General features: G+C 45.1%; 1 protein-coding gene across 1 annotated transcript; it reads right to left on the reverse strand.

Annotated features, from left to right (window-relative positions):
• Positions 1-8,708: 8,708 nt before the first annotated feature.
• Positions 8,709-10,368, reverse strand: LOC115597353 (uncharacterized). Its single transcript, XM_030443190.1, has 2 exons — positions 9,599-10,368; positions 8,709-9,410 (listed from the first exon to the last, which is right to left on the reverse strand). Exons 1-2 carry the CDS (start codon positions 10,347-10,349, stop codon positions 8,722-8,724), a joined length of 1,440 nt encoding a protein of 479 aa, XP_030299050.1. The 5' UTR covers positions 10,350-10,368; the 3' UTR covers positions 8,709-8,721.
• Between the last annotated feature and the right edge of the window lie 835 nt (positions 10,369-11,203).

Below are 11,203 nucleotides of genomic sequence, written 5' to 3' on the forward strand. Positions count from 1 at the left end.
CTGCGCACGCTCACGCCAAAAAGTGACATAGCAAAGTTCGTGACATGCTGGAAAGGTTGCTGGAGAATAAAAAAAATCTAGCCTGTCAAAAATATCTCAAGCTAGCTGGCTTCTACTCCTGTCTCACACCTGTCTGTACAACATGAGTGTGTGTGGCAGTTTACAGTCCGGTGGAGCGGGGACAGTGGAGGGTCAGGTAGTTTGATAGCTTCCTCTGCTTTACACGTTCTGACTTTTCAAATTCCCGCGAAGGTCAGCACAATAATTAGATATCAGCATGTGATGCAAATTAGCGGCCAAGTGGAGATTCTGCAAGTGGATCTTGTGTTTAAGTGATTCAAAAAAAATTAATTGATTTCACTGCAAAGTGGTGCTGTTTCAGATGCTGCTGTGTCCGGGTCTTTGCAGGGCTCCCTCTGACACTGGCTGCAGTGGTGCACACAATAATACATTTCAACTTAAACAAATGATGATTGTTAACAGAAATAACTAAGATCAAATAAAATTAAGATAAAGATTAAGATAAACACACACACACACACCTGTGTGGACATCCACTGAGATAATCAGTTTTTATATAAACACATTCCTGGACTAGCTGTGTACACACAAGACTGATGACAGAACAACATGTGAGTATGTTTATTGAATATGTTGCATCAGGGTACGAACAATTACTTTTAACAGCCAGCTTTAGTGTAATGGTTCTGTACAAGGCCTGTGGAGAATCTCACTTGTCTCTGTGCTCTGTGATGCAGAGTAGTCATTGTCTTTCTTCCTCTTCCATTTAGCAGCTCCTTGAAGGCCGTCAGCTGGTCGCGGTTTGAATGAGACAGCCCCAGTTTGGCCACACTCGCCTCTCTCTGTGGCCAGTTTTTACAGGCTTTGGTTAAGCAGAACACAGACAGAGAATCAGAATGAATAAAAGGAGGAAATAAATGGATTTTAAATAATTGTCCATACAAAGGGCAGAACCCCCAATGTGGTTAGGGTTTTTTTCAGTTCTCCTTTTCTCTCTGTTCAGCATCACTTCAGGGAGACTCTGAGTGCTCAGTCGCCGGCTGGCCGGCCAATGCCTCACAGAAACACACAGCATATGCCAATTCCACAAACCACCCTACTCAATCAGGTCTCTCTCTCTCTCTCTCTCTCTGTCTATCTCTCTCTCTCTCTTTTCCCCTGCCTCTCTATCTTTCTCGGCCACTCAGCGGTGGCAGGGGGCTCTACGCTGCCACTCATTAAGGTGAACTGTGCCAAGGCCCGTGCTGCTCACTGCCAAGGCTTTAGTGACTGGGTGTGTGATGGGAAAATCAGTGTGTGCATGTGTGTGTGAGCCGGTTCAAGAGGTTTCCAGGGTGGAGGGAGGTGTGGTGTGCTGAGGAGCTCTGTGGTGTTTCCAGGAGGAGAAGGGTGGGCTTTTGTTCACCTACCCTTTTAACAGTGGCTCCTTTGGGGAGGGATGTTGAAGTCGTCAGACCTAAAACCTGAAAATCTGTTAGCATTCTTGAACATAGGGCTCCTACGTATCAAAGTCTGGGAGTTTTTTTAAATAGTTTTTTGGTTATATGCCTGATCTGTGGTCACAAAAGGCTGAACATATTTACATGATTTGTTCTCCAACATATAATCCATCATTAAATGTCCCACAGTTTAATTATAAAACTTGTCATGTGTTAAAAAACAGTTAGCGGTTGCTAACAAGTGTCTGAATGAGACTACAGAGGTTGTTGGGGACATTAAACGTCCTCACAGCGAACATGGAGACTCATCTACTCATTAGTCCGTCTTTACAGGCCCACTTTAGTTACAAACTGTTCACATTCTGACTTTACAACTTGTAAACTTATCAGTTTATAGAAAACCTGTATAGTAACTGTGCAGTAAGAAGCGTAGCGGTGGTGACGTTTAAGTCATGCTTTTTACTCCTAGAGATTGTATTTACACTTCAAAAATCACAAAGCGGTGTTCATCTGTGGAGATTATCTTGATAAAGATGAAGTGTCCGTATCGTAGAGTTGTTCAAATTCCCCAAAATAACAATTCAAAAATCCCACAGCCTTCTTGTCGAGGGAACCAGAACGGTACTAACTTCCAGGTTAGCCAACAAAACTATGTCACACTACACCATAGTGAAGAGTATAAGAAATACAACATGCATATTTTTCAGACTGTCAGCTCTGGAGCTCTGCTGTGATGCTTCAGACAGACAGGTGTACAGTCACACAGGTGTACAGACACACAGGTGTACAGACACACAGGTGTACAGACACACAGGTGTACAGACACACAGGTGTACAGTCACACAGGTGTACAGACAGACAGGTGTACAGACACACAGGTGTACAGTCACACAGGTGTACAGACAGACAGGCGAACAGCTGTTTATTCTCAGCTGCAGCTTCTGTTTTGACTCCTTTCTTCTGCGCCATTCTCACACACATTATTACAAGTTTTTCGTGTGACTTTTGTTTTAACGCTGTAAGGAAAACGACTTAAAATATAGTGAAGTAAGAGTGATTTGGAAAAACTCTGCTGCTGCCATGAGCTCATCCAGGCCCAAAAGTTATGGAAACAATATGTATGAGTCAAAGTCCTTTCCTATGACAAGTGGTTTGTCCCATAAGCAGCCTGCTGTTTCCCAACTAATGAGAAGCTTATCCTGGGTTTGTGGGCCAATATACTGCTATTTTGCTTCTTTTGGAGGGGTATCCCTACTTTGCGTTGCAGAGCTGTTTTAATAGCTTCACAGTGCAGTTGGCATGGTTACCGGTGCAGGAAGGCAGCGACTTAAATCTGCCGGTTGAACCTAAGCGAACCTGCTATAATCTTTGAGCAATATCTGTATTACCATTCATCTTCCGCCCGGCTCTCCCCGTGCTGCTCGTTCTCCTGCCGGCTGCAGACCTTAGACCAGCACAAAGAGGGCTTTTTACTCTTAACAGGATAAAAGCTGGTAAAATGGGGGTTCACTCATCATTACCAACCAAAGCCGTCATCACCGTCCCTGACCCAACACCAGCCATTTCTCGTTTAAATTTTATTTTTTTATTTTTTTTAAGAAAGAGGAAAATGGAGAGCATTTGAGTCACAGTACGACAATCCGGCAGAGGCCACAGTGACATTTTGATTCAGGGAATGAGAATGGAAGAACTAGGTAGGATAAGGGGCTCTGCTGATGGTTTACTGGCATTCTATGTAAATCCCTGGAACATGTGGGGAAATGTAGCAGGCAATGTGCTAGCGTAAGCCCATTAGCAGCCCTGATTAAAACAGCACATTAAGATGCCACAGGCACCTGAAAGACACTGGGCAACCCCTGGACCAAACTCTGTGTTATTTATTAGCCGACCCTGTTAACAAGTATCGACTGGCCTGAATTAATGTGCTCTTTCCTCTTTTGCTACTGTTGATGTGTTTAGTGCTACAGCCATTTGTAATGGTGCTGTCCGCTCCTCATGACCTCAGCTTACATTATGGTTCAGCGTGTGTGTGTGTGTGTGTGTGTGTGTGTGTGTGTGTGTGTGTGTGTGTGTATGGGAACAAAAAAAAAATTCACCCATGATTGAGATATGCATGAAGTTATGGTCAGAAACGGTGACCAACAGCTTTTTCCATCTTGATAGCAACTCTTTTTTTTCATAAATAGTTCCATACAGATTTGTTGTTCACAAAATATGGAGCGTCCCCTGGGTGCATACATAGTAAGGTGTCCGTTCGGGTTTCATTACATCAATACATCATTTAAGAAATACATCATTTAAGAAAAAAAAAAAAAAACCTTTCAATTGTTTTCATCAGTAGATCCTTATGAGTTAAAGGGATGTACATTTTTGAGGAACGGACACACATGCAGGATTGTTCAAACGTCCAGACTGAGGTGGATTGTGAGACAAAGTTTCACTGTACAATACAGTATGAGTTGTGCTTTAAAAATGCTGTGCCTGCTAAAGAAAAGGAAAACAATATTTGTGTTCTTTTATTTTGCAGCTGCAGTTTAAGAATTTATTTCACTCTCAGCAGGACAGGACTGACAGTAGAGCTGTCATTTAAGAAAATTAAAAACAAGGCAAACATTGCAGGGCTTGCTGTGTGTAGTGCTTGATTTCACTCGTCTGTAACCCGACAGGAGTTGAGTAATTGTTTAGCTTCTTTGTTTCCTCCATGGGCGTCGCAGCCATTATAATACCACTTTTTAAAATTACTAGTTTTGACCCTCCACTTTTACCATGTTGACAATGCGTCGATCTATCAACTCGGGGCTCTTTTTCAGAGCGCTGTGTCTGTGCCTCATCGGCTATTAAATCCATTCTTCATGCTTATTGAGAGAATGCCCAAATTAACGAAACTCCATACCATGTTTTCATTGCTACCTTGCACCGAGGCAGATTGACACACAGACTGACGCGTTATTATGGATCCTACTGATCTTGTCGCAAGAGTTGCTCTACTCCGTATCTGATTGGGTGGCTTTGTTGGTTGTGTTTTCTATGCTTGACTGTCAACTCACACACAGTAGATCTGCTAATGTCTGTTTTCGGTGGTTCACAAACTGTCGTTTTGTGGGTAAACATACGGGTCCTTTCGGCCTCTCTTCCAGCATTCTGCTGCTCCTCTCTAAAGTCGCTCTTCACTGAGTGTCTCTGTAAAGTTGATGCACTCTGCTGTTGCTCTGCCACCTGTCCTGTGTGCTCTACCAAACAAGCCCAGAGACACTACAGCTGCTATAGCCAGTCATGATGGTGTGTTTACTGGGGCAACTATGGCTCACAGTCTGCTGCATCAGCTCCATGAGAAAAACACGTGCACGGCTTATAAACACCAGACAGCCACTGAACATACAGTTAGGAAATAATAGCGTGTCAGTTACGCAGAGATTTTCATTGCCCTGGTGGCACTGGATAAGGAGGGGTATAATTTGATGGGAAATAAATACAATGTAAATAAAACTGTGACTCATTCATTACAAATATTTAATATCAAAATGGAATTTCAATTAATGAGAATTAAATGCAATGTAACTTATAATATAAAAAACAACTATTCCTTTAAAATGTATAATGTTTTTGAATAAATTATCATTACAACATTTCAGTCAGACAACTCACGTTTGAAATGTTTATTAGAAGCAGAACATTGTTAGATTTGTTTTGGCGTCTAGGCTCTGACCTCACCGCTCCCCGCGGATATGTTTACATGAGATATTGGGGAGTGATGATAGAGGTATTTCCCCCTAGACAGAGCCTGCAGGTGGATGCTGGGGTGGTGGTGGGCTGAAAGAGCGGGCGGTGATGCTTGTGCAGAGCAACAGCAGCATTGACGAGCCAGAGGGAGAGAAGCGAAATTCATGCGTTTAAATAACCCGCTCAATAGAGAGGGTGCGTTTGTGGGATGGTCTGTGGAGAGAAGCATATCACGTGTGTATATGGCAGTGAAGCTCGAGTTGACTGCCTGAACTAGCTCGCAGGCGTCGCTTCATTTCAGTCAGACAACTCACGTTTGAAATGTTTATTAGAAGCAGAACATTGTTAGATTTGTTTTGGCGTCTAGGCTCTGACCTCACCGCTCCCCGCGGATATGTTTACATGAGATATTGGGGAGTGATGATAGAGGTATTTCCCCCAAAACTCCACGGATTAGGAGCCCGACGCTTCTGACGTGAGGATCTACTATGTGTGGGCCTGGCACCGCCGCCGTGTGGCCATTCCCCACGAGCATCTCGGCTACGAGGGGAATATACTATCTGGTGAAGCTACTATGTGTGGGCCTGGCACCGCCGCCGTGTGGCCATTCCCCACGAGCACCTCGGCTACAAGGGGAATATACTATCTGGTGAAGCTACTATGTGTGGGCCTGGCGCCGCCGCCGTGTGGCCATTCCCCACGAGCACCTCGGCTACAAGGGGAATATACTATCTGGTGAAGCTACTATGTGTGGGCCTGGCACCGCCGCCGTGTGGCCATTCCCCATGAGCACCTCGGTCATGAAGGGAATATACTATCTAGTGAGCAGCAATCCTCCTGTAAGCGCATTGCAAGACATGCTAAGCTGAATGAATACTAACCCAGCAAACCACCTGATATGCGATAATAGAATTAAACAGCGAGGTAGCTACCAGATTTTTATTGATGCATTTAGAGGGTACTGGAGCTCATGAGCTTTTGTGCAGACAAGATCTCCTTCTTGTGGAGCCTGATGTAGCGTTGGAAGGCTGAGGATGACCAGCGGCCCAGGGATTTTAGCGTCGATGTAGGCAGAAGGAGAGCTGCAGTTGTAGCTGCGCCGATTCTCAGGGAGTGAGGAGAATAGTGTTCTGGGGAAAGACCACAGCTCAGGAAGAGGTCGCGCAGCTTTGAGGAGAACCAAGATCTCGTCATGGGTTTGCAACCATCAGTGATGAACAGCGGTGCCGACCGAGGGGTCGGAGAGCGATGTTGCAGGAATTTCATCATGGAGGAGAAGGGACAAAAAGAAGTGTTAGTCTTAGCAATGATAATTTGGACGCCTTGGCGAGATCTGTCAGACTTTGAGTGTTTCAGAAATATAGAGTACATGTGATCTTCGAAGGTTAAATCAGACAGAGTGAGATCGTGCTGAGGATTAAAGGAGAGAGATCTGGTCGTATATTCACCACACCTGAGAAACCCAAAGAAAGCCATTAGCAGAACCGCTTCCAATAGAACATCGATGTAAGGTGAAAAACACCCTTGTCTTAATCTAGACACCAACTTATGCACCAGTGAAAAGGTGAGAGGCAGTCTTTTATCATTGCCTGGAGGACGTGCCTTTTTGAGGCCGTTGAGGAGCAGCTGGATGGAAGGATTCCCGAGAAGGCTCTGGGATGCTGGATCATGGCATCTTAAGTGGAACTGAATCCCGGCTAGCATGGCTTTTATACTTTGCATTTGAAGATTGCGGGACTCGAATGAAAATACAATAAATGCACAAACTACTGAGATGTCTACTGGTATAGGACTAAGGATGAGGTTGGCACAGAAGGAAGAGAAGAAATACCAAGCTGAATCATATGCTTTAATAGTACTTTTTGCTAAACCAAGTCTCATGTATTTGGAGGCAGAGGAAAGGAGATCCTGCAGAGGCTTGGACGTACTTAATCTAGAGTCATCTGACTGAATGGCGGGCAAGGCGTGCTGGAGGGCTTGGCCTGGGGACACATAGTTTTGAACTCCTGAAATTTAAAGCGGGAGAGAGCATCAGCTACACAATTTTCATGACCAGGAATGAAGGTAGCTCGCAGAATGAAGTTGTTTAGAACGCATGTCCAAGTTAAGCGTCGCATGAGACTGTTAATTATTGGTATTTTAGAGCGCCCCTTGTTGATTATTTGTACTGTAGCAGCGTTGTCACAAAACACCATGATTTGTTTCCTGGTCCATCTACTGCTCCATAGCGAACAAGCGACGACGATAGGGTAAAGCTCATGAAGAGCAGTGGATTTGGATTCGTTACGAAGGGACTGCATTTCAGGTGGCCAGACGTCTGCGAACCATTCGTTGTTGTAAAACCCCCCAAAACCAACTGAAGGGGCCGCATCTGTGAAAAACTGGAGGGAATCTGAAGACTCCACGAAGTCATTGTAAAAGAAGGAAATGCCGTTCCATTCATCACATAACAAGCCCCAGAACCGCAGATCTGAGCGACAGCCTTCATCTAAAACTACGATGTCATTTAGATTTTGAACGGAATTAGCCAATTCTAGCAAGCGTGATACAAAAGAACGACCTTGTGGAATGATACGCATAGCAAAGTTAAGATGCCCTAATAGAGATAAAAGATCTCTTTTAGAGAGAAAAGCAGCGTTAGACCAGGATTTGATAGCTTCTCTGATGCGAGTCAACTTGTCTTGTGGCAGAGATGCTTGCATTAGCATGCTATCAAGCGTGATGCCGAGAAATTCTAAGCGCATGCTAGGGCCTATTGTTTTCTCTTCTGAAAGAGGTACACCTAACTCATGGAAAAGGCTTTTGACTATGGAGATGCTGCGAGCTGGCGGGGATGAGGGAAAGTCAACTACCAAAAAATCGTCCAGAAGATGCAAGACGAAAGGGAGTTTGCAGATGTTGTAGAGGATCCAGCATAATGCTTCTGACAGGGTGTCAAAAATGCGAGGGCTACTGCGGCAACCAAATGTCAATTTAACCGAGAAGTACAACTTGGAACGCCATTTTACACCGAAAAGATGCCATTGCGAGGGATGTAGTGGCATGACTTTGAAGGCATCTACGATGTCTGCTTTCCCCAGCCATGCACCAACCCCTGCTGACTTAATCATCTGCACAGCATTATCTACAGAGGCGTAGAACAAGGAAAAGGGCTCTTGAGGGATTAAGCTATTTATACTCGGAATGAAAGAATTATGAGGAGCTGAGAGATCAATGATGAGACGTTTTTTGTTTGAATATTTCCTGGTAGCAACACCTATTGGGCTTACTCTGAAGATGGAAAAGGGGGAATTTGACAATGGACCTATCATGTAGCCCTTTTTCACCTCTTTTGCTAGGAGCTCATCTACCATTTCTGGCTCCTTGAGAGCGGACTGCAGGTTCTTAAAGACATGGGTCGCTTTTGGGAGCCAGCATAGACCTGCTAGGAATCCTTGGACTAGCCCAGTAATGAGATAATTGACAAAGCATCTGTTAGGGTGATTTGAAAGAGCTTTGGAGAGAGCTGGAACATTCACTGGAGTCGAAGGATGCTTCTCGTTTATTTCCCCGATTTTGCAGGACGAAGCCTCCGGGGACACACAGAGCGTGGGTGGCTGTCTCCACACCAGCTACACACATGCATAAATTTACAATTAGGATAAGTACAAACATTCTCATTGAAATTAATGCAGGTAGGAGTCTTGAATCCTGAAGGAAAAAATACCTGTCGCTTTGGAGGATGATTTACCTGATTTAACACAGGATTTTTTGGCTGAGGCTTCGGGGTAGACAGATCTTGAAAAGCGGTTCTTGGACAGAGGGAGGTTGTGTGGGAGAAGGAACCACAGATAGAGCAGGCTAGAGTTTTATGCCCAGTAAAATGTCTGCTGATTAGGGGCAGGTCGACTACGGACCAATCCAGTCTCTGATTGAATTTCTGAATGTACATGGCAGCTTTGGCGGAGAAGGATTTGTGGTATTCATAAAAGAGAGAACCACCGTATGAGAGACCAAGGTCTGAGATTATAGCCAAATAGGTGTCAAGTTCTTCCCTGCGTTGTGGATATTTCTCGCATATGGTGTCTCTGAAGACACCAAAGGCAACATTGAATTCTGCCATAGTTAGAGTTTTTGACAGTCTTGGATCGCTATCTTTGAGAACTACGGAAAAATCCCCGCAGTCCACAAATCTTTTGTCGGCAGATTCAGAACCGCATAACAGAATCTTCACCAGATTTACGTCCTGGCCTGTTAAATGAGAGCAGATATATATGTATATATATATATACATATATACATATATATATTTAAATGTATACATTTCTATAGGACTTCCTGATATTAAATCATTAATAGAACAGAGTTTGCAAATAAATGATATTCTTTTAATTAAACGTATGCCTATAGATCCTCAGATAAAGATTAATAATAATTACCTGTTAGAATTTGATTCCTGAGGGAATCAGGAATTGCGGCTGCAGGGGGCAGGAACCGAGAGCCCATGGTTGGAGCTGGAACTGCAGTTCCCAGACTCCTTTGGGGTGTGACGTCAGCAGGGAGCGGGGCAGCGAGAGCCGTGTCAGAAGTTGAAGCTGATGGGCCCGTGTTGTTAATGTTAGGAGCGGAGGAGTTCGCGATTTCCAGGGAATGTATTCTGGAATTCATAACATTGAGTGCTGATTTCACTTCGAGAAGAGATGACAGAATGGCTGCTTCGTTAGAGGTGCCGGGTTGTGACTGCTTAGGTCTTTTAATGGGAATATTGACCGCGGGTCTTGGAGCGTCTGGTTGAGGAGCAGAGCGCCTCTTTGCCGCAGCTTTGCCTTTGGAAGGAGGATGAGCGGCGCCTGAGTTTAACTCTTGGGTACCGGCGGGGTTTTCTTGAACTTGAAGGTAGTTGAAGAGTTCTTCGTGGTTGAGGCCGGATGGAACTGGGATGTTGCGGGCGTATAACGCCTCCAGGATGCGGTGCACCGGCCATCCGGCGAGTCGTTTGCGGGTGGTGCGAGAGCTGCGGCGCAGACGAGGGGCATCCGATTCATTCCCGGAGTGAACCTCAGCAGACTGAGCCTGGGTTTCGGGGATGACCCCGACTTCTTCCTCCGAGGACGGAGACTCACTCCCCAAGTCGGAGATAGTGAGAGACATAGCGATCAGCAGAGCCAGGAGGTAAGATAGCAATCGCATGAGCAATTATAGCAGTGTCTATGATTTTGAGAAGCGCTGAAAGAGCGGGCGGTGATGCTTGTGCAGAGCAACAGCAGCATTGACGAGCCAGAGGGAGAGAAGCGAAATTCATGCGTTTAAATAACCCGCTCAATAGAGAGGGTGCGTTTGTGGGATGGTCTGTGGAGAGAAGCATATCACGTGTGTATATGGCAGTGAAGCTCGAGTTGACTGCCTGAACTAGCTCGCAGGCGTCGCTTCATTTAAGTTGATGTATTGCATTCATAACTTAATTCTGCAGACATTTCAACTGGAATATTGGACACATTTTGAATGCTTCCTACGCCAGTGGTTTCCTCCAAACTTCCACCCCACCCAAAGCATTGTCATTTCTCAGCTCTCCCTGCATTGAGAAGTTTAGGGTGATTTTAAGTCTAAGTGCTCTCAGAGCGGAGCACTTTCCAGCCTCCAACATTTGAATATGTTAACCACTCTCAACCTGTCAGCCTCAGAACAGTGTCCATGTGTTTATATTTCCAAGCAGCTGCCCTCGAGGCCTTTTTTGCAGTTTCATGTCATAGTTGAATCAGTTAGCGTTCATTGAGGGACTTTAAGGACCATTCTGCTCAGCTAAAATCCTCGAAGAGCATTGCGAAGGAAAGGACCAGGAAGAGTGACCCTCACAGACCTCCATCTGTTGCTGCTCCATCCCTCAACAGGCGCAGTGCTGCTCCCGTCAGTGTAGCAGCATCTGATGCACTGAACTTCAGAGGCCACAAAAGAAGTCAGTGTTGCTTAACTTAAAGTTGCCTTAACGTAGCTTCTGGGAGTTGGGCCAGGCTGTTTAGCCAGCCTGCAGAGAGCAGCGAGGTGGG

This window comes from Sparus aurata, chromosome 16 (genome assembly GCF_900880675.1).
Source record: "Sparus aurata chromosome 16, fSpaAur1.1, whole genome shotgun sequence".
NCBI classification, from domain to species: domain Eukaryota; kingdom Metazoa; phylum Chordata; class Actinopteri; order Spariformes; family Sparidae; genus Sparus; species Sparus aurata.

Coding starts and splice junctions, on each gene's coding strand:
- LOC115597353 (XM_030443190.1), bottom strand. CDS start 10,349: ATGCGATTGCTATCTTACCTCCTGGCTCTGCTGATCGCTATGTCTCTC. Junction 9,411..9,598: donor CAGGAATCAAATTCTAACAG/GTAATTATTATT, acceptor CTCATTTAACAG/GCCAGGACGTAAATCTGGTG.